Source organism: Microcebus murinus, chromosome 2 (assembly GCF_040939455.1).
Source record: "Microcebus murinus isolate Inina chromosome 2, M.murinus_Inina_mat1.0, whole genome shotgun sequence".
Classification (NCBI taxonomy): Eukaryota; Metazoa; Chordata; class Mammalia; order Primates; family Cheirogaleidae; genus Microcebus; species Microcebus murinus.
In genome coordinates this window covers 38,891,603-38,914,582 of record NC_134105.1, presented here as the reverse complement: position 1 = coordinate 38,914,582, position 22,980 = coordinate 38,891,603, and the positions used below count along the sequence as shown (strand labels likewise).

The 22,980-nt window shown below is 38.0% G+C and overlaps 1 protein-coding gene across 1 annotated transcript in view; it reads right to left on the bottom strand.

The window, feature by feature from the left end:
• Window positions 1–4,245: 4,245 nt before the first annotated feature.
• RNF11 (ring finger protein 11) overlaps window positions 4,246–22,980 on the bottom strand; it is a 38,558-nt gene continuing 19,823 nt past the window's right edge. Inside the window, exons 2-3 of the mRNA XM_012776178.3 lie at window positions 7,212–7,381; window positions 4,246–5,162 (exon numbers count right to left, since the gene is read on the bottom strand). Of these exons, the coding sequence (XP_012631632.1) occupies window positions 4,991–5,162; window positions 7,212–7,381 (342 nt within the window). The 3' untranslated portion in view covers window positions 4,246–4,990. The remainder of the gene's footprint in view (window positions 5,163–7,211; window positions 7,382–22,980) is intronic.

Genomic DNA, 22,980 nt, shown 5'->3' with positions numbered 1-22,980 from the left:
GCAAACAATGTATACAATTAAAATGTGCAGATAAATCTCAAATCCCTTTTGTAAAATTTCACCAGTGCCTCTAATGAAAATTTTATGGGTCAGGAAATAGGTTGTAAAGGGTCTCATCTATTTTCTGTATCCATGCTAAAGAGCAAGGTAATAGCCAAAGGACAAATGGAAAAAGCAAAAGTCTGGATAATCTCACCTGGACAAGAGTTCTCTGATTAACCAACAAGTAGCCAATACTGCTATTTTTCATCTGATACTTAGGCAATTTTTTCAGGAAATAAAAAAATTGTGTAAGTATCAGATGTCATCTCTTAGTGGTTCCAACCTGCTAGTACATTGGAATCACTTAGAGAGCCTGTTAAAAATGATAGATTTCTCTTTCTACTTTCCCACTCTGATGCGATAGGGGTCTCCATTACTAATAAAGATCCAGAGCCCTAGACAATTGTGCTCTAGTTTTCCTGGTCTTTGAGAGCCACTCATTTACCAATTCCCTCACTGGTGGGGAAAATGTGGCTTAGAGAAACAAAAGGACTTGCCTGGAGTCACCATACAATTGACCTGGGATTAGAAAAAACTCAAGCTCTGGCTCCTAGTTCAGTACTGATTCCTCTTTCTCCTATTTCAGACTTTTGACATATACAGAAGTGAGAACAAAATTCTTTCACAGACTATTTTTGATACCACTCAGGAAAGCCACATCCTAAAGTAGGCCAAACAGTAATTATATTCAATGCAATGATGGAAATTTTTTGAGTTGGATAGTTTTACTATTATTAAGCGCTTAGGTTTTATGTACATCTTCAAGAGATAAATGGGTGGTTCCAATCTTTTAACTCATTCCTGAAAAGAAGAAGGAGATTCAAACTGCCTCTCATGACCAGGAAAGGCCTGAAAGTAGTGGAAACAAAATACCTCAAAAGCTAAATACGAAGACTGTGGCCAAAAGGTCAAATATTAAAAGGAATTCAGCTAAGCCTCACAAATGATTACTATAATGCAGTCAGCTGAAGACTGTGACTTAGTAAGGACTGATGGCTGTCATGCCCAGGCCACCTATGATGGGGGCATCCTGGATATAAGACTATTTTTTTTTTTTTAAGACAAGTGCAGTAGTGAGAAGGGAGGAAAGTAGTAGAACAAAAAGTTCAATCTGTAACTGACTGAACAATCAAGTGAGATAACTCACTACCTTTGGACCAGTCAAGACTGTTTATTTTTCAGATGAAACTTTTTTCAGCTTATTAATGAGTCATGTTCAGATGTTCCTCACAGAAACTGAAGTAGAAAACAGTCCCGGGGACAGTATAAAATGGACAGGTGTTAAGGAACAAAAATATTACTAACTTTAAAGGTTAAAAATACTTTAAACATAAAATTGGCACCTATGAGGCTTGCGAAGGTCTAGTTGAGATTAAGATTGAAGGGGGCTCCATAAAGAAAGTACAGAAGGAGGGGTAATAAACTATCTTGACTCTCTCCACCCAGTAAAAGAGATGACAGTAAATTCAACATTATGTCAGGAGATACTAGCAAACAGCCAAACTTTCTTATGTCCACTAATTTTAAAATGAAAGGCTTAAATTAGTTGAGGTTACTATGGCAGCTAAGATGCATTTACGTGCAAGTGTAATCAACTGACTGAGAAATCATTGTTAACCACTGCTTTTGTAAGCAGGGGTAGCCACCACACTGTCTATATTTCTGACGTATACTGCTTTTGACAGCAATAGTCAAAAGCATGCTTCCCAAGACATCCAGTAGATGTCTGAAATCAGAGGTATTGCTGAACCCTATCCTATGCATGCTATGTTTTCTCCTTTCATACATATAAGTTTAATTTGTAAATTAGGCACAATAAGAGATTAATATAGCAGTAACCAATAATACAATAGAATTGTAACATACAGTAATATGAATGTGGTCTTTCTCAAAATATCTTATTGTACCAATCATGCAGGTAATTTTAACTGTGGAAAGCAAAACTGCATGTAAGGGGGGACCACTGTACTTTATTAAGTGTGACTCCTTTTAAAAGCTGAATGCTGGCTGGGCGCAGTGGCTCACGCCTGTAATCCTAACACTCTGGGAGGCCGAGGCTGGCGGATTGCTCGAGGTCAGAAGTTCGAAACCAGCCTGAGCAAGAGCGAGACCCCGTCTCTACTATAAATAGAAAGAAATTAATTGGCCAACAAAAAAAAAATATATAGAAAAAATTAGCCAGGCATGGTGGCGCATGCCTGTAGTCCCAGCTACTCGGGAGGCTGAGGCAAGAGGATCGCTTGAGCCCAGGAGTTTGAGGTTGCTGTGAGCTAGGCTGATGCCACAGCACTCACTCTAGCTTGGACAACAAAGTGAGACTCTGTCTCAAAAATAAATAAATAAACAAAAATAAATAAAAAATAAAAGCTGAATGCTTTTTTATGAAGGAGCTTTGAATGCAGAGAATCTGTTACCTCAATGCCCACTATTCTATGAAATCATACTGTTTTATAAAGAACACCCAGACTTTAAAAAGTTGTGTGAAAGTACTTTAGTTTGGGTTTTGCATTCAAAAGGATAAGAATCCTTTGTTTTATCCTGATCAGGCTTTTCAGTCATCTCAAACCCCACAGCCAATCTTGAACACATCTTGCCCATATCTAAATAAATAGGTTGCACCTACTACTTAGCTTTCGAAACTTTGAAGATATAGAGTTTCTTAAGTATATGATTAGATGATATTAAACCCCAAGCAATAAAAAAATACTCCCCAAAAGTATACATACTTAGAGACTTAAAATTGATTTCTAAATAACAATTTAAATTGATACATAATTATTTTAAAGGATTAGATATTTGGGGGAATATTCTTATGTAATGAATTCTAACTTTAGCCCTTCATACAGATGTATTATAACTTTATTTAACAACTTAGTAAAAGCCAAAATTGATGGTTCTTAACATGGTATGTGGGAAACAAAGTTAAATACAAAGTGCCTAAAAAAGGTGCATTCTGCTCACTGCTAATTTGTTCAATATTATTGCCAAAGTCTGTGAAAGAAGCCTTGTAATAAAGAAAGACTAGCTGCAACATGGAAGATGATTTAAAAAAAAGTTCATTTAACAATTTTAACAATCTAGGAAAAAAAGAAAGTCTGACTATAATACTTGATGATATAGACATCACGTTTAAGTAGAAAACACAAGAATAAAAAAAGCAATTATCACTGAAAATATTGCACAACTTCAGGTGTTTTCTCCAAATTTGCTTTATGTAATTGGGTGGATATAAATTAATAAACAGAAATTTAAGCAAGATACATGTAACAATTTAATGGACCTGATAATCTAATTTCTTTCAAATTTATCTTGAAGTCTTTCCATCATGGGGCTCAGAAGAAAATTAACCAACATATGGATACTACGGTTGAATGTCAAATCTACAAAGCACTTCTAAATTCTTCTATAATGCAATTATGACGAACCTTCACGATACTTGAATTTTGTATGTAGAAAAGTGTTAGAGTCAAATATCCAACTCAATATAAAATAATGAGAAGAAACTTCTGATTTGTTAGATTGAAACTGCTTCTCCTTTTGCTAATGAATGATTTTTAGCTATAATATCACTGAGCTCAACAAATAAGTCACCTTTGAGTACATAAGGAAAAATCAACACATGCTAAATGGATAAAACATTACTACTACATCTTTACTAAACCAGCTCTACCTCTAACACTTCAGAAGCTTAGAGATTTAAAGTATTCTTACAGTAACTGCAAGAAAAAGATAAAGGAGAAATTCCTTCTTTTTTAAGATCACAACTATGAAGTCATGTGGTTATACAAATTCTGCATTTTTGTGCAAAACATGAAACACATTTATCTTTATTCTCACTGCTTAGTCTTATCAGTAAGCTAGCAGGACTTAATAGATACCTTTCAAAGAAACAGAGACTGAGATGTGTTTTATATAACTTCAATAACCTTAGCACTACAGTAATGAGAGATGCAGTATCCTTTTGCTATGGTTCAAGATAAGAGGGAAGGAGGTCAAAGGAAAGAGAAAAAAATCAAAATTGTTACAACTGAGAAGCTACTTCTCTTTAAGTTTCACCATGGTGCCACCTTCATTTTGTACATAAACATGGTGGCATAATTCAAGCTCAATAAATCAAAATTCTTAATATTTAAAATTTACCTTGACTTTCAATTATCACCATATTAACAACCAAAATAATTAGATAAAACACATAGGAAAGAGTAATGTTAAACCCCACTTTACTAGAGTTGGTTTCTTGACACATTAACTCATTTTTTATAGAAAAGGGATAGTGCATCTCGGTTTGCTTACAAGCTAGGAGATCACTTTGAATTCTGCATTTCCTAACTGCAAACGGAATATAGCACTTATAACAGGTTATAAATAAACTGGTTTTCAAGCATAGAGCCAGCCCCAACGATAATAATACACTATTTAAAAAGACCTAAGGCAATGAATTCCATTTCCAATGGAAAAAAAGAACTGTGCAAACAAGCTTAAAACTACTTTTTTTGTGCCAGTGTTATAAAATGTAGCTTTTAATAAAACCTTGACCCAAATGTCAGCAACTTGAGAAAAGAATTTGGGTGGTAGGGCAAAGAAAAAAGTTATTTCATTTAGGAAAAATAACCACTATCTTTTCCTAATCTTCAACACACACAATTTAAACATATACAGCTGCTGTAACACTTTACACAATTCCTATGTACTGGAGCAATAAGATCTAAATACAATTATATTTTTAAACACTGGGTCAAGGCTTTACATAAAAATACCATCCTACTTTTCCCACTAAGTTTCTAAAATATCACATACTTTCCCCCAACATCTGCAGCCATCCAGGAATTTTTAGGAAACTTTTGTGCATGATCTTAATTCCTAATCCCTGGCTCTTTGGGCTCAATGACAAAAGATCAAAACCACCCCAAAATGATGGTTCACTTGAAGTCAGACGAGAGACCCTGGCTCAATTAGTCTCATAGGATGAAAGCAGTGCTGCATCAACTGGCTCCATGCAGGAGGGGCACGTGAAGGATCTCATCAACCAGTCATCTATACAGTCCAGGTGATAGATGTGCATGCACGGCAGAAATCGAATTGGGTCCCCATAAACAAAGTCCATCATACAGATCACACACCTGTTGGGGAAAAAGGAGAGAAATCAAAAGGCCAATTCAGAAAACTCTTTAAAGGCCAATTACAAAGACAGTGTTAATGTGAATGACACATGAGAATAGTTTGCCTGTCATCTCATTAACAAAACATGAAGATTAATTTTTCCCTGGTAAGTGTTGATCCATCCATACTCTCTTATTTCAACCCCTGAGAATCTGCAGGGTTTAGAAACAATTAACAGAGCAAACAGAAATGGGCCATATAGGGATCAAATCCACTGTGAGAAACCTGAAGGAGAATGTCATACTTTAGGTAGGAAAACAGATCAACTTTGTTTCCATGTACTGAGTTTTTAGTGTAATCCTGGAGTAAGATAATTTTCATTTTATTGACTACCTGTAAAAACAGAACCCACTAATCTCTACTTACTGGACTGCTATAAATTAAAGCTGTCTCCATCAACTTTGGTTTTGGGTTCACTGCACTTTTCTACAAGTTCAAGAAGCAACCTGATTCTGCAGTGTTCCCAAAGTCCATATTCCAGACAGAATATGCTCTTTCAGTACTAGTACTAAATGGTGCTATGCCTTAAGCAGACAAACATCAACACAGAGAACTAGATGATGTCTGTGTTGGTGAGGCCATTCACAAATTTAAAGGGGAATGGCTGTGCACATTAGGGATTCTCACTGACAGTTATAAGCCCAGGGAACAGTAAGTCCCCAAATCTATAATTTTATCTTCAACTTATCAGGCTTAATAAAATCATGTCACAAGTTAATAAACAGATTTCTCTCAATCTCACTAAAAATACTTAGCCAACAATTTTAATGTTTGCATAACCTACTAATGTATTCCTGTATCACAATTTACTTAACTATACGTGTACTGTTGGAGAATTCAACTTGCACTGTTTTTCAGTAGATAAGATTATGGTGAATATTTTGTGCATAAAATTCTAATAGGGGAAGCTGGGCGCGGTGGCTCACGCTTGTAATCCTAGCACTCTGGGAGGCCGAGGCAGGCAGATCATTTGAGCTCAGGAGTTCGAGACCAGCCTGAGCAAGAGGGAGACTCTGTCTCTGCTAAAAAGAAACGAATTAGCCAACTAAAAATATATAGAAAAATTAGCCGGGCATGTGGCGCATACCTGTAGTCCCAGCTACTCAGGAGGCTGAGGCAGAAGGATCGCTTGAGCCTAAGAGTTTGAGGTTGCTGTGAACTAGGCTGATGCCACGGCACTCTAGCCCAGGCAACAAAACAAGACTCTGTCTCAAAAAAAAAAAAAATTCTAATGGGGGAAGCGAGGTACATGCTTTAGGGGTAGTAGATCCTTGGGATTATCATCTCAAATGGTTTAGAGCTTGTCTCAAAGGGTATAGAGGTCCTTGAAATATTACAAAACTGCTTTCTAAAAACCAGTTGACAAGGCCACCAGCAATGCTGGTCCTAGTTCACATTCACATAGGTGAATGATTTTAACTATCAACCACTGTCATCCAAATGGACAAGCACCTTCTGTACAATGGACAGAAGTCATGCCATCACTTCTTAGCTGTTTTCATTATGAAAATTCTTTTTTTTTTTTTTTTTTTTGAGACAGAGTCTCGCTTTCTTGCCTAGGCTAGAGTGAGTGCCGTGGCATCAGCCTAGCTCACAGCAACCTCAAACTCCTGGGCTCGAGTGATCCTTCTGCCTCAGCCTCCCGGGTAGCTGGGACTGCAGGCATGCGCCACCATGCCCGGCTAATTTTTTATATATATATCAGTTGGCCAATTAATTTCTTTCTATTTATAGTAGAGACGGGGTCTCGCTCTTGCTCAGGCTGGTTTCGAACTCCTGACCTTGAGCAATCCGCCCGCCTCGGCCTTCCAAGAGCTAGGATTACAGGCGTGAGCCACAGCGCCCGGCCGAAAATTCTTAATTGCTACATTTAGACATTCTTTTGCATTGACTGAGGTGTTCCTATATATTAAATATCCAACTGCTAAAGTGCAGGAGAAAAAGCAAAATTTTTAAAAGCAAATCTCTGAAAATAGACCTTTGAAGTATATAAATTTATTAAAACTTACTCTCGGATCTTTTTCTCTGATCCATCTCTTCCAGGGTCATAAACTCCTTTAGGCAGGTGCTGAATAAGGCCTATTCTTTGAGCTATCCTAATTTGTTCCTCTTCAGTCAGTTGGGTTGCTAGCCGAGTCTGGCTAGGTGTTGGATGGTAGACCGGAACTGGAACTTGTTCCTAAATATTAAAAAATGGAAAAATGATTACTTTTTAACAACGGGTTTTCTGGGGGTTATGCCTTCTTTCTTTTGGCTGCAGGTAGGAGGGAAGGGTGCCCTGAGGAGATATACAAAAGGCTGTGACAGTCTGCAGCAGTGTGATTATGTTTTATTCTGCCTTAACTGTAGGTATTGCAAAATATACACATCCCCAAAAATTCATGTTTAGGTATTTGATCTACTTCAAAAGGATATAAATGCAGACTTCACTAAAAAACTAGCAAGGAGGCTGGTCCGATGGTAGTGGGTTATCAGAGCTTATTAACATTAGTGTCACTAAAGTTAGTATTCAACCCCCCACTGCTAAATTTGACTGGCTTTTAAAAATAAAAAAAATAATAAACTGGCAAGGAATGCTACATCAAGTATTTCTACATGAAGACCACAGAACCCGGATATATTTATTTCTGATAAGTGAACAGATTAAATAATATAAACAGATCTGCCATGCAATTAACCAGTTGGACTATACTCACTAAGCAAACTTACTATACAACAGGATATAGTGGATTTGTGGCCTCAGGATTTGAACTGCCCATTATAGACTTACTTCATTTTTTCTTTCCATATAGACAATAACCTTAAAATTCATTTATTATTTATTTAATAAGATTGAATATTATTGTGATAAACTTAAAAAATTCCTTTTGTGTTTTGGATATATATTCTGTATGACCAAAAATTGAGTGACTCTTTAGTTATTAATCATAAACATGGCTGTGGGCACCTTCAAGATTTCATACTTTTTTTTTTTTTTTTTTTGAGACAGAGTCTCACTTTTGTTGTCCAGGCTACAGTGAGTGCCGTGGCATCAGCCTAGCTCACAGCAACCTCAAACTCCTGGGCTCAAGCGATTCTCCTGCCTCAGCCTCCCAAGTAGCTGGGACTACAGGCATGCACCACCATGCCCAGCCAATTTTTTGTATATATATTTTTAGTTGGTCAATTAATTTCTTTCTATTTTTAGTAGAGACGGGGTCTCGCTCAGGATGGTTTCGAACTCCCAACCTCGAGCAATCCGCCCGCCTCGGCCTCCCAGAGTGCTAGGATTACAGGCGTGAGCCACCACGCCCGGCCAAGATTTCATACTTAGGCTGCGTATAGTGGCATGCTCCTATAATCCCAGCTACTCAGGAGGCTGAGCCAGAAGGATCAGTTGAGCCCAGAAAGTTTGAAATCCAGCATAGGCAACATAGCAAGACGTCATATCTTTAAAAGACAAAGAAACAAAAAACCCACTACCAACAAAAAAATGATTTTGTAATTAGTAGGCAAACTTTTAATGCAGAAAAAAGTTCCATGGTTTCGAGTCAAAAACTGTCACTGCTTGGTCACTTATTAACCATATGACTTTGACCAAGTCATTTAACCTTTATGAGCCTCAGTTTTGCCACCATGTGTAAAGTACTAGGGCCACTATAAGTATTAAATAGAAGTATTTAAGTGTTGTCTTTGGTATTGTACCAGACACATATAAAAGCCCAGAGTAAACAAATGTTAGCTACTATTATTGCAGTGCTACTATTGTATGACTGTATTATAGTATTCCATAATTTAACAAATGGATTGGACTATAGCAAAAGTAAAAGGGAGTCTGCAAGTCAGCTAATACCAACTCTTAATTTACAGGCCCAACCAACCTTGTCTACAGTCATGTAGTTATTAAAAATACTGGAATTAGGCATCTGCTTTCCTTATAATCCTATGATTTTTTTATGCAACAAAATTCTATTCAAAGCAATTGTATTTATAATCATAACACTTAAAACTAAGCTACTCTGGTGGAATGGAGCTGGGGTAGAATATGAGCTGGGAGCGACGAGGATCCCCATTCCCACTCTCTCACTTTGGTTACCTTTGCAGAATTCTCAAAATAAAATAATTTGGAAAACACTACTATCTAAGAAGATGGGATTTTCAGTCTGAAGAACTAAGTTTTAAGATGAGTCCCTTAATGTCTTTGAATAAAGGCGATAACAGCACTCACTCTGGAGGGATGATGAGACATATCATATCAGATAACTAAGAGCTTTGTAAATGCCAACATTTGTAAATTATTCTAATCCTTTGTTTTCTCCCAATCAGCAAATGATGCTTTGTAGACTTCATGCTACATGTTGCAGTCCTGGGCTTTGATCCTGACTTTCTGGCTTCTCCTTGAATACTAGCAATTCTTTGGCCTCTATTGGAACCTCTGCCAGCTCTGAGTTCTCCAACCCTTGGATTACTATTTCCAGTCTGGAATACCTACCTGAGTCTTAGCACCAGTCCTATTTGACCAATGAGCTGCCATATATACAAAAATGACATATATGGTCACATAGGAATAAAGTAGTATGACACTGTGGGTAAATAAGGGTCTCCAAAATTCCTGAACATATATAAAAATCAAAAATAACTAAGTTGTTTTAGAGCAAAAAAACCTCCAAGCACCTGTTTTTCAGAGGCTAGATTTCTTCAGTCTTCTAGTTCACATATGTGTATAGAGAACACAGGAAGCAGAACAGAAAAGGAAAGCTCCATTTTAACTGTTTACTAACTAGAAAGCTGCTGATATTTTCTAGGCAGTAAAATGGAATCTTATTTCAGTAGTTTGCTTGAAGGCATTGAATGTAAGATTAGATAAGACTATAAATATAGCAATTTTTTTTTTTTTTCTGAGACAGAGTCTCACGGTCTCACCCTGGGTAGAATACAGTGGCATCATCGTAGCACACAGCAACCTCAAACTCCTGGGCTCATGTGATCCTCCTACCTCAGCCTCCTGAGTAGTTGGGACTACAGATGGATACCACCATGCCAATTTTTCTATTTTTACTAGAGATGGGCTCTTGCTCAAGCTGCTCATGAACTTCTGAGCTCAAGCAATCCTCCCTCCTTGGCCTCCCAGGGCATTAGGATTACAGGCGTGAGCCACTGTGCCTGGCCAAAAACCAGTGATTTTTAAAAGATCTAGATTTGGGGCTGGTTCCCACAGTTCCCTAACTGATAGTTCACTGTGCCTAAACTCTGTGTAAACAGTATGATTCATGCCGAACACCTGCTTTTCTCCTGGGAGTATGGATTTTGTTATGTGCCATGTAGTGGGTGCGTGCGTATGTACTCAGTATCTAGGGCTCTGAGTGTCTAATGAGCTTGCCTGGTCACATATATTTTGTCACGTTAGAGGAATTAAGCACGTCCCTTGTGACTCCACCAGGAGAGGAGTCTTGGAAGCTTGTGCTTGGTTTCCTTTGGGCTTAACCTATGCACCTTTTCTGCCTAGGTGATTTTGCTTTGTATTCTTTTGCCATAATAAATCATAGCTGTGCACAGATTATATGCTGAGTCCTGTGAGACCTCCTATTGAATCACCAACTTGGGGATTGTCTTGAGGACTACCGACTCCAGTGCTATGTTTTGCTCCTACTTTATACTTGCTACTATGTCTCATTTCCAGCTCAAAACAAATGGAAAAAAACTAGAAATGTTGCTTAGCCCATATTTCAGGGCCTAAGTATGGAGCTGATGATAAAAGGTATACAATCACATTTTTTACATAATGTTTAGACTAATGGATGGTACTTGCAATGAATCCCGTGTTTTCAAATTTGACAGTATTCATAACTAATGCCCCCTTGTGAAAAAATTACACTTTGAATTTGACAATAGTGGTTATCCAGCACAAAAGACCTCTAATATTTTGAAAATTTATTATTTAGTATACAGAAAAGCACTTAAGATAGAAACAGGCCAGGTGCAGTGGCTCACAGCTGTAATGCCAACACTTTGGAAGACTAAGGCAATAGGACCGCTTGAGGCCAGGAGTTCAAGACCAGCCTTGGCAAAAAGACTCCAGTCTTGACAAAGAAAAAATTAGCCAGACATGGTGGTGTAGGACTGTAGTCCCAGCTACTCAGGAGGCTGAGGCAGGAGAATTGCTTGAGCCCAGGAATTGAGCCTACAGTGAGCTATGATGGTGCTACTGCACTCCAGCCTTGGCAACAGAGCAAGATCTGACAAAAAGAGAAAAAAGAGAGAGTTATGGATTGAACTTTGTGTTTCCACAAAAAAATTCCTCATTGAAGCCCTAACCCTGAGATTAGGACAATATGTGAAGACAGGGTGTCTTTACAGAAGTAAGGTAGAAAGTCCATATGGTTGGGCCCTAATCTAATATGAATGGTGTCCTTGTAAGAGGAGATCAGGACACAGAACAACACAAGAGATGGATGATCCTGTGAAGACACAGAGAGAAGGGAGCCATATGCAAGCCAAGGAGACAAGCCTCAGATATCAAATAGCATGATTTTGAATTTTAGATTCCAGAACTGTGAGAAAATAAATTTCTATTATTTAAGCCACTCAGCCTGTGGATTTTATTGTGTCAGCCCTAGAAAACTAAAGTAGATATAATCTTATTTTACCTCTTGCAACACTTCAATATAGGCAGAGTTCAGAGTCAAGTCCAGGTCTATCCAGCTTAAAAGTTGTGCTTTAGCACTAAGCCTCCCAATTTTCCAGTGTACAAGGACACTTAATATAAAAGTGAATACTATGGGCCGGGCGCTGTGGCTCACGCCTGTAATCCTAGCTCTTGGGAGGCCGAGGCGGGCGGATTGCTCAAGGTCAGGAGTTCGAAACCAGCCTGAGCAAGAGCGAGACCCCGTCTCTACTATAAATAGAAAGAAATTAATTGGCCAACTGATATATATATAAAAAATTAGCCGGGCATGGTGGCGCATGCCTGTAGTCCCAGCTACCCGGGAGGCTGAGGCAGAAGGATCACTCGAGCCCAGGAGTTTGAGGTTGCTGTGAGCTAGGCTGACGCCATGGCACTCACTCTAGCCTGGGCAACAAAGCGAGACTCTGTCTCAAAAAAAAAAAAAAAAAAAAAAAAAAGTGAATACTATGAATCTGTTTATAAAAATCTAAATCACCAATGTACTAAACTGCTAATTAATATAAATAATGGCCATGAAGAGTAGTGTTTGATTAAACCTAGAAGACTAGTGGGGAGATAGGCCAAAAGAACTTGGGGGTGAGCTTCCTCTGCATGAAAACTTCTTTTAGATTTACCAGCAAGAGTAATCTGTGATTAAACTGACTGTCCTCACCTCTATATCAATGAATACAAAGTCTTATTTTTGAGCTTGGGACATATAGGTGGTTATCTCTGTGATACACTTCTTTCCTCACCATTAGACTAAGTTTGATGAGGGAAGGGGCTGTGTCTGTTTTGCTTACCAATGTACATTATCTATATATAGTATGGTATCTGGCACACCTGGGACTCAAACATTTCTGGATAACTGAATGATCTAAAAGCACTAGTGCTCCTGTAAATCTATGTCTTATACATATTAGAATTTTGTAAGCATGCTATGAAAAAAAATTGCTACTGATTTGGCTTAAGCCACAATAAAACCAAAAAGAAAACTTGGTATAAATTGCAATCAACATTCTCCATATGACAATACCTGGCTTGTTGCCCCTTTTAAATTTCTACCTACCCATCCCATAGGGACTTCAATAGGTCCAAAACCAAATTAACTAACTCTTTCTATTATTTCTACATTCTCAAACTCGTAATTTCTATTCCTCTTATGTAGATTAATGGCAGAGAAGTATAGTGGACAGAGCATAGGCATTTCAGCCCTGGCCTTAATTAGGTATGGGACCTTAGGCATATTACCTAATATCTCTGAGCCTTACGGTTCCTCATCAGCAAATAGACATAACACTTATCTTTAAAGAGTGTGTCATAAAGAATAACTAGGTAAGTAAAACACTCACCATATGATGGAGCTCAATAATTGGGCCCTTCTACAAGACACTCAAAGTAGACATCTTATCCTTCTGATTCCCAACTTCCTCTCTTCCCTTTATCCTCATCATCTACGTAACTATCTTATGCTTTTTAAAAAATACCATTTCTTCTTGTTGATTAGGAGACACATATGCTTGCCCTGTGAGTGTAAATTAAGATGGAATTCACAATCAGAGAAGCCAATATATCTTAAATAAATTTAAACCATTTTCTCCTTAATGCTTTCTCCAGTTAGCCACATAAGTCTGCATGCAAAAACAAAAGATAAGAGGATCCAAAGAAATGAATTTTCCTTTAAGAAAGGGAATGATTTAAAATTAAAATGTGCATTATGGAAAAATGTGGCACCACAGAAGAGGGTATAACAGAAAATGAACACAGGATTATAAAATATGCTAAGGCAGGATAAAAGGAAAACACAGGATTTAGACACCAAAAAAGCAACATTCACCTATAAAATGGTGAATGTTGTCAGGAATATATTGGACCCTAATCTTAGGGAGTTTGTAAACCAAGAAAGACAGAAACAGGTGAACGTTTATATCTCTTCCATCTGAACACTGGATTCAATTTAGGGAATATGATACAATTTCAGAAAGTAAAACAATGCAGTGGGGAAGTGCCTAAATAATGTGCTGAGGCTGGAAATAGTACAAGTCTGTGGTGAAGGAAAAATAAAGTCACTACTAAAGAATGCAGCTTGTCACCAAAAGCTGTATCTTTTCCTCCAGTAGGAAATAAGATCCAGCTCTTCCGATCTTTCTCCTTATAGCCTTACAAGCTGCTGCTGGCACCACCCGCTCCCCAGCTGCAGACTCCTACTGGGAATGTTTTCTCTGAATTTTGCCAGACAGACACTTAAGGCCATAAAATGGAGGATTTGGAATAGTTGGTCTCAATGTATATTCTAGTTCTGATGTTCCATGAATCCTGACCAAAACAAAATAACTACTAGCATTTGTGCAATTCCTGTATAATTACACACATAAAGGAATAAAAGCTAGCATCACATCTATGATCCCAAGAAATGATATGATTTTATATTTAATGAGAAAGCATACAGATCAGAATGGCCTGTATGGAAAAAGGACATTGCTTCCAGGGAGGTGGGTTTGTTTTGTTTGCTTGTTTTTTAAAGAAATGAAAAGGATGGTTTCTTTTCATCACATAAATATTCACTTAGCACTTAGTACACAGGGTATATCTCATTGGAGTATTGGTAGGCATTATCATTACAAGCATTCAGCATAAGCATTTTTAGCTTATGCTAAAATTATTAGCTAAGCATATTCATTCTTCTAAAGCTTGGAAACAGCTAAAATCAAAGTCACTTGAGCCTGGGCACCAATTACTGTCTTTATTAAAAACCTAATCACATTCCAGACAATGTTTTGGGCAAAGGGGATAGAGTGCCAACCAAGACAGTAAAAGCAGCTGCCTTTACAAAGCTTCATACAGAGACAGTAAAGAAGAAAACAAAAATAACTACACCTCCTCCACCAGCTCTGACTATCCCTAAATTGTCATGACCTGACAACTGACAGTCATATGTTACAGTGGACCCACAGGCTAACAACCAACACTTAATGATCTGTACATCCTGGCTGATGAAGATGGGTTCAACCAATCACATTATTTCTTCTATTAGGAATTAGAAATAGGAAACTGAATTGACCTGAAAGGCCATGGACCAGCCAATAAAAGACATGTGTAAATTGAAATTATAAGGAAACTGATGGTATTAAAGGCAGATTAGCAATGTAGACATTAGGAGAGCACACAAATAAAAAACCTTGTAGCCCCTGGGTAAGAGAGATTCAAAAGTGACTGCCTTGGTTCCTTAATAGCTTTCTGATTCTAATCCTTGTATACCATTAAAATGAACTGCCCTTTCTCAGAGGTAATTTTATCTAAAGCAAGAGCATCCTAAGCACCATTACCACTTTCTTTCCTAAATTAGGCTACCTTTTCATCCCTACCATGCAAACTGGTTTTAGGAAGGAATATGGCACCTACTTACAAGAAATTGCTTACCACTGGTGCAGCACTCTAGGGTGGTAGTAGGCCAAGAGAAATTTCTCCGATTTAGTACCTGATTGTTGGAATCACTTGTTTACAACAGGCAAATAATCCTGGAATTTCTCTTTTGAGCATACTATCTTTAAATGGAAGGTGCAAATGTAAATCTCATTTGAAAGCTAATAGTTTGAGTAGTAAGCCCAAGATTGCAAAACCAGAATCAGAAAATACATAGCCTTTGAGGTGTTATAAGAGCATTTAAAAAAGGTACCAATTCCAAAAAGAATGTCTACAGCAGCCAAGGACTGGCGTTGGGGTTCAGGAAGCCTGGTATTACATTCACTATACTAAGCTCTTTAACAGATGTCCTATCCCCTTTTTATTGAATTTTTATTTTTAACCTGGAGGCCTAGATTCAAGTTGCCCTGAATATATCCTTTTCCCTTTAAAAGTAATTTCTTTAAGGACTAAGACCAACATCATTAAAAATTTCACCTGATAACTGCTGAGCATTTTAAGAATGTTGCAAAGTAATGCTTTAGGAGTTGTTTCTTGGGATCTAATAGTTTCTAAAGCTAAATGGGAAACCTGCCATTAATATGCATTCTTATTGCAAAAAATATTGAAAACTTTTAAAACGTATATCTCAACATTGAGGAAATACAGCATCACTATAAGGCAAAAGGCCTACCTTTTTACAACCTCTTTGAGATAAAATTCACATATAATTCTTCCCATTAACATACACAATGCAATATGTTTCCAATATGTTCACACTGTTATGCAACCATCACTAGTCAATATTAGAAGATTTCCATTACCCCAAAAAGAAACCCTGTACTTATTAGCATTGCATCGACACCACATTCCTCCCTCCCCCGACTCCCACCTGCCTGCCACCAAACTCTCCAGCCCTAGGGATCTACTAATCTGCTTTTTGTCTCTATAGATTGCTATTTGGACATTTCATACCATGGCATTACTCAGAAATTGTGGGTTTGGTTCCAGACCACCATAAAAGTTAAGCCTTGATTTTTCTTTGTTTTCCAGTGTATACATACAACAGTTGTGTTTATATAACATATACTGTTATGTGTGTGATAGCATTATGTCTAAGAGAATGTATATAACAATTTAAAAACAATTCCTAAAAATGCTAACAATCATCCAAGCCTTCAGTGAGCTGTAATCTTTTTGCTGGTGGAGGGTCTTGCCTCTCCATGTTGATGGCTCCTAATTCTCATTTTTTATGCTATCTGGATTAAGCTTAAGCCTGTTATCCAAAGTGAGGTGACACAAGATCAAGAAAATGGGCTCCACATCTACTCGCCATCAAATTGGTACTGACTGATTAAAATCACGGTGCTCAAATGGTGGCAGTGTTCGCCAGGAATTGGGGGGCGGGGAGACCCACATCTTAGGGTTGTGGTGAGCATCGTGGGGGGGATGGGGAATACCTCTAACCATTCTTAGGGAAAAGCAAAGATATAGAATGTAACCAAAATGTCAAAAAAAACACAAACCTTTTATTGGGTGGTTGGGTGGTGGGCAGGTGGTGGGGGAGGAGGGGAAGGATTTATACTTACATAATGGGTGCCGGGCGCACCACCTGGGGGTTGGACACACTTGATGCTCTGGCACGGGGGGGGGGGTTGTTCAGGGGTGACAGGGGCAATATATGTAACCCTAACAATATTTGTACCCCCATAATATAAAAGGAAAAAAAATTAGAGTCAGACCTCTCAAACCCTGCCACTGTTTTATCAACCGAGTTAATGCTATTTGCTAAATGCTTTATCATTTCATCAATGTTCACGGCATCTTCACCAGCAGATTCCATCCCACAACACCACTTTCTTTGCTTATCCATAAGAAGCAACTCTGGGCCAGGGCTGGTGGCTCACGCCTGTAATCCTGGTACTCTGTGAGGACATCGCAGGATTGCTTGAGGTCAGGAGCTTGAGGTTGCCTGATGCCACTGCACTCTAGCTAGGGAAGCAGAGCAAGATTCTGTCTAAAAAAAAAAAAAAAGCAACTCTGCATCTGTTCAAGTTTTATCATAACATTGTAGCAATTCAGTCACCTCTTCAGGCTCCACTTCTAATTCCAGTTTTCTGCTATTTCCACCATATCTGCAATTCCTTTCTCCATTGATGTCCTGAAGCCTCTGAAACTCATCCATGAGTGTTGGAATCAACTTCTTCTAAACTCCTGCTGATGTTGATATCGTGACCTCCTCCCATAAATCATGAATGTTCCTAAGGGCATCTACAATGGTGAATCCTTTCCAGGTTTTCCATTTATTTTGCCCAGATCCATCAGAGGAATCACTAACTATGGAAGCTCTATAGCCTTACAAAATGTATTCTTAAACAGTAAGACTTGAAAGGTGAAATTACTCCTTGAAAATACAGAATGGATGCCGTGTTAACAGGCATGAAACGATTCATCTACTTGTATGTATGTCTCCATCAGAGCTCCTGGGTGACTAGGTACACTGTCAATGAGCTATAATATTTTGAAAGGAATCATATTTTTCTAAGTACTAGGTCTAACATTGGGCTTTTAAATGTCCAGTAAATCATGCTGTAAACATGTGTTGTCATCCAAGCTTTGTTCTTCCATTTGTAGAGCACAGGCAGAGTAGATTTTGCACAGGCAGTGTAGATTTGGTATAATTCTTAAGGGCCTTAGGATTTTCAGGATGGTCAGTGAGCACTGGTTTCAACTTCAAGTCACTAGCTGCTTTAGCCTCTAACAAGAGTGTCAGACTGTCCTTTAAAGCTTTGAATCCAGCTGCTGAGTTCTCTCTAGTTGTCAAAATCCTAGATGGCATCTGCTTCCAATAGAAGGCTGCTTTGTCTACATTGAAAATTTGTTGCTTAGTGTAACCTCCCTTCATTAACATATTAACTGCCATGTGAGTTGTGTTTAACTCATGCTAGTTTTGAGCCCGGGGTCTCATGAAGCGTATGTAACTCACACATCTCTCTACCTTGGGAGCCATGTGGTTTGGCAGGCAACTCACTCTGCTATGATACAGCATACATATTACTTGATGGGTGGCCCACTAGGCAAAACCCTGCAGCTGGTTCCTGAAAAAATCTTGTTATAATTAATGTTGACAATTAAATTGTGTATAACTCACAGAAAACAAAAAAATAACAAATTTTGGTTTTGAAGTTTTTATTCCATTTTCATAGTAAAACACCATGGCCCCAAGGAACAAAGGGTTTTTTTTTGTTTTTTGAGACAGAGTCTCACTTTGTTGCCCAGGCTAGAGTGAGTGCTGTGGCATCAGCCTAGCTCACAGCAACCTCCAACTTCTGGGCTCAAGCAATACTTCTGCCTCAGCCTCCCAAGTAGCTGGGACTACAGGCATGTGCCACCATGCCCGGCTAATTTTTTCTATATATATATTAGTTGGCCAATTCATTTATTTCTGTTTTATAGTAGAGAAGGGTTCTCGCTCTTGCTCAGGCTGGTTTTTAACTCCTGACCTCGAGCAATCTGCCCGCCTCGGCCTCCCAGAGTGCTAGGATTACAGATGTGAGCCAATGCACCCGGCCAGGAAAAAAGTTTTTTTCCAGTGTGGAAGTCACTGTGTTAATGATCTTAGCTCGATCTTCTGGATAAAACTTGCTACTACAGCTTCTACACCAGCACTTGCTACTTCACCTTGCACTTTCATGTTATAGAGATGGTTATGTTATGGAGATAGCATCTTTCCTTATACCTCCTGAACCAACCTATTAGCTTCAAACTTTTCTTCTGCAGCTTCTTCACATTTAGGCCTTCACAGAATTGAGGAGAGTTGGGGCCTTGCTCTTGTTTAGTCTTTGGCTTAAGGGAATGTTGTGACTGATTTATTCTAATCAGACCACTAAAATGTTCTTCAAAATCAGCAACAAGGCTGTTTTACTTTATTATTCATGTGTTCTCTGGAGTAGCATTTAAGCATTGAAGCACAAGTTTTGATGATATCCATCTTCGTTTTTTTGTTACTTGTACTTTCAGTATATCTAAGGTTTTTCAAACCCAAGGTTATAAGGACTTACCCTTTTATTTCTAAAGTGTTATAGTTTTAGCTGTTACATTTCACTGTGAATTTCTAAGTGAATTTTTGTTTGGCACAGGAGGTCTTGATTTTGCCTAACTCAGCTTTTGACTTGTCTTCCTCACTAAGCTTAATTATTTCTATCTTTTGATTTAAAGTGACAGATGTGTGATTCTTCCTTTCACTTGAACACTTACAGGATTATTGTAGGGTCATTAATTGGCTTGTCAATGTTGTTGTGTCTCAGGGAAATAAGGGGGCCCAAGGAGAGGGAGACAGGAGAACAGCTGATCGATGGAGCTGTCAGAACACACATTTATCAATTATTAAGTTCACTGTCTTTAATTGGTGTGGTTCCTGGGGCTCCACATCAATTACAATAGAAAAAAATCAAACATCACTAATCACAGATCACAATAACAGATGTAATAGTGCAAAGGTTTGAAATACTGCAAGAATTAGCAAAATGAGATATCAAGTGAGCTGCTTGAAAAAGGTTGTGGATAGACTTGCTTGGTTCAAGGCTGACAAACTTTCAATTTGTAAAAATGCATTTATCCGTAAAGCGCAATTAAGTGAAGCACAATAAAACATGGAATGCCTGTAAAATGGAATCATACTAACGTGGTCATTTGTGGCTAGCTTTTCACTTAGCATGTTTTCTAAAGTTCACTCATGCTGCAGCATGCATAAGGACTGCATTCCTTTTTATTGCTGAATATTCCACCATATGGACATACCACATTTTGTTTAGCCATTGATGGACATTGGGGTTTGTTTCCACTGTCTGGCTATTATGAATTAACACTGTTACGAAAATTCAGGTACAAGTTTTTGTACAAAGGTATCTTTTTATATTCTTGGGTATAAACCTTGCAGTGGAACTCTGTTCGACCTTTTCTAGAACTGCCAAACTGTTTTCCAAAGGACCTGAAGCATCTTACATTCCCACCAGAAGTGAATGAGGCTTCCTATTTTTCCACATCATTGCCTAAACTTATTTGTCTTTTTGACTTTAGTCATTCTACCAGGTAAGCAGTAGTATCTCACTGTGGTTTTAATTTGCATTTCTCTTATAGCAAATGATCTTTTCATGTACTTGTAAGCCTTTTTCAGAATTGGGTTTTTTGTAAGAGTGTGTTATACCCTGGACACCAGTCTCGTGCCAGACATGATTTGCAAACATTTTCCGGTATTCTATGGGTTATCCTCTCAATTTCTTTTTTTTTTTTTTTTTTTTTTTTTTTTTTGAGACAGAGTCTCACTTTGTTGTCCAGGCTAGAGTGAGTGCCGTGGCGTCAGCCTAGCTCACAGCAACCTCAAACTCCTGGGCTTGAGTGATCCTTCTGCCTCAGCCTCCCGAGTAGCTGGGACTACAGGCATGCGCCACCATGCCCGGCTAATTTTTTATATATATATCAGTTGGCCAATTAATTTCTTTCTATTTATAGTAGAGACGGGGTCTCGCTCTTGCTCAGGCTGGTTTTGAACTCCTGACCTTGAGCAATCCTCCCGCCTCGGCCTCCCAAGAGCTAGGATTACAGGCGTGAGCCACAGCGCCCGGCCTCCTCTCAATTTCTTGATGATGTCTCTTGTGATATCTATCTTCTTTTTTTGTTTCTTGTACTTTCAGTATATCTAAGGTTTTTTTATACCCAAGGTTATGAGGACGTACCCTTTTATTTCTAAAGTATTATAGTTTTAGCTTTTACATTTCACTGTGAATTTGAGTGAATTTTTGTATATGAAAAGGGGTCTGATTTTACTTAGTATGTGGTTATGCAGGTGTCCCAGCACCATCTGCATAAAACTATTTTGTAAAGCCCTACATTTTAATATGAAATTTGTCCTAGCAGCCCAGTGAAACATTTTGGGTTGAGGTTAAAGGAGGGAGGATCTTAGAGGACTATTTATCTGAAGCAACCTGGGTCTCTTGAGGATACCTAAAATTAGCTCAACTAAATAGGTTTTCTACACCCTCTACTCAGATCAGCTGCTGCCTCTTCCACACTGTGGGCTCCTATTTTCTAATGCACCATTCAATAAGACGATAATACCCTGGATCTCAATGTTGGGACTATACTAAATCACAATAAATGCTCGTATCTAGACCACTCAGATTGCACCACGTTAGCTCCTATAAGTCTAGAGGTTGAAAATTGGGTTTAGCCTTATATTAAGACCTTTTCCCTCAAGCTTAATTGTACTTTAAGTCCTTAGGTAATTAAACCTCAAAAATAAAAATTCTAAGGAACAGAAGGAAAAGAAAAAAGCTTCCTAATCTGATTTCAGTCGCACAAATGTCAAATTACTAGAAACTTAGAACCCAAAAGTAAAGTTGTTCTAAGCAAGGGTAATCTACCACCCAGTTACTTCCAAGTCATTTTCAAACTGAAACTACATGTCCCTTAACACAATTCCTAGATGAGGAACATCCTCCACCTCTTCTACCTCTGCCACCACCAGGAATAATGAATTTTACCTTAAATTATCTAAATGTAGAGGGGAGTAGTATCAATGTAAGAATTAAAATTTAATAATATGGAGCACTATCATATGTATGCTAAAAAAATACCTACATTCAGGAAAAAGTAGTAAAGAAACACCAAGAGTTAAATATAGGTGCATTAGAGTGTTGAATATGGGCTATAATTTTTATTTCTATGTAATTTCATTTAATATGCAATTATTACTTTTATCATAAGAGGAAACTAAGCATTATTTCACTTGTGTCAATAGCTAATTTTTAAAAATTATTAGAAAATCCAATTTATAAACTGAACAGAAAATAAAAAACATGAACAGTGACAAGTCACAATTCTGCTAAGAACATGACTTTTACAGTGGATTCTAATTGTTTTTTTAATGAGGTTGGATTCACATTTAAAAATTTTTAAAGTGAATAATTGAGCATCATTTAGTACATTCAAAATGTCAGGTAACCACTCTTTCTACTTCCAAAACATTTTTTATCACTTCAGAATAAAACCCCGTAAGTAGTTACCTCCATTCCCTCTTCTCCCAGTGCCTGGCAACCACTATTTCAATGGATTTACCTATTCTGGATATTTCATATAAATGGAATGTGACCTTTTATGTCTGGCTTCCTTCCATTTACCATAATGTATTTGAGATCCAGCCACACTGTAGCATTTTTCAACCCCATTTAAAAAATATAGTGAATTAGTATAATATCATTGAGCGTTTCTTGCAAGTCGGTTGCGCCTATCAGCTAATCAATGTCTGGTTTCAACAATGCAACTTGGAATAAAAAGGTTGTAAATCAGTGAAAATCAACATTATTATTTATACTTGAAGTGTACTTTTAAAAAGGACAGAAAATTCACTAACAAATTTCAAAATAGCTTTCAAGTACAAAAACCACTGTTACTTTAGAATTATGAAATGAAGCTAATGATAGAACATGCTGTAGGCCCAGTGTGGTGGTTCACGCCTGTAATTCCAACACTTTGGGAGGCTGAGGCAGGAGGATCGCTTGAGCCCAGGAGTTCCACGCTGCAGTGAGCTATGACCAGGACACTGAGGAATCACCAAAGAGGTGCAACAGACATAAAGTCTATATATAAACAGGCTACCTGGTACTGGTAAACAAGATATATTGGAGAAGGCAAATAAAGAAAGTAGACACAGAAGTTTCAGCTATACCAGAGGT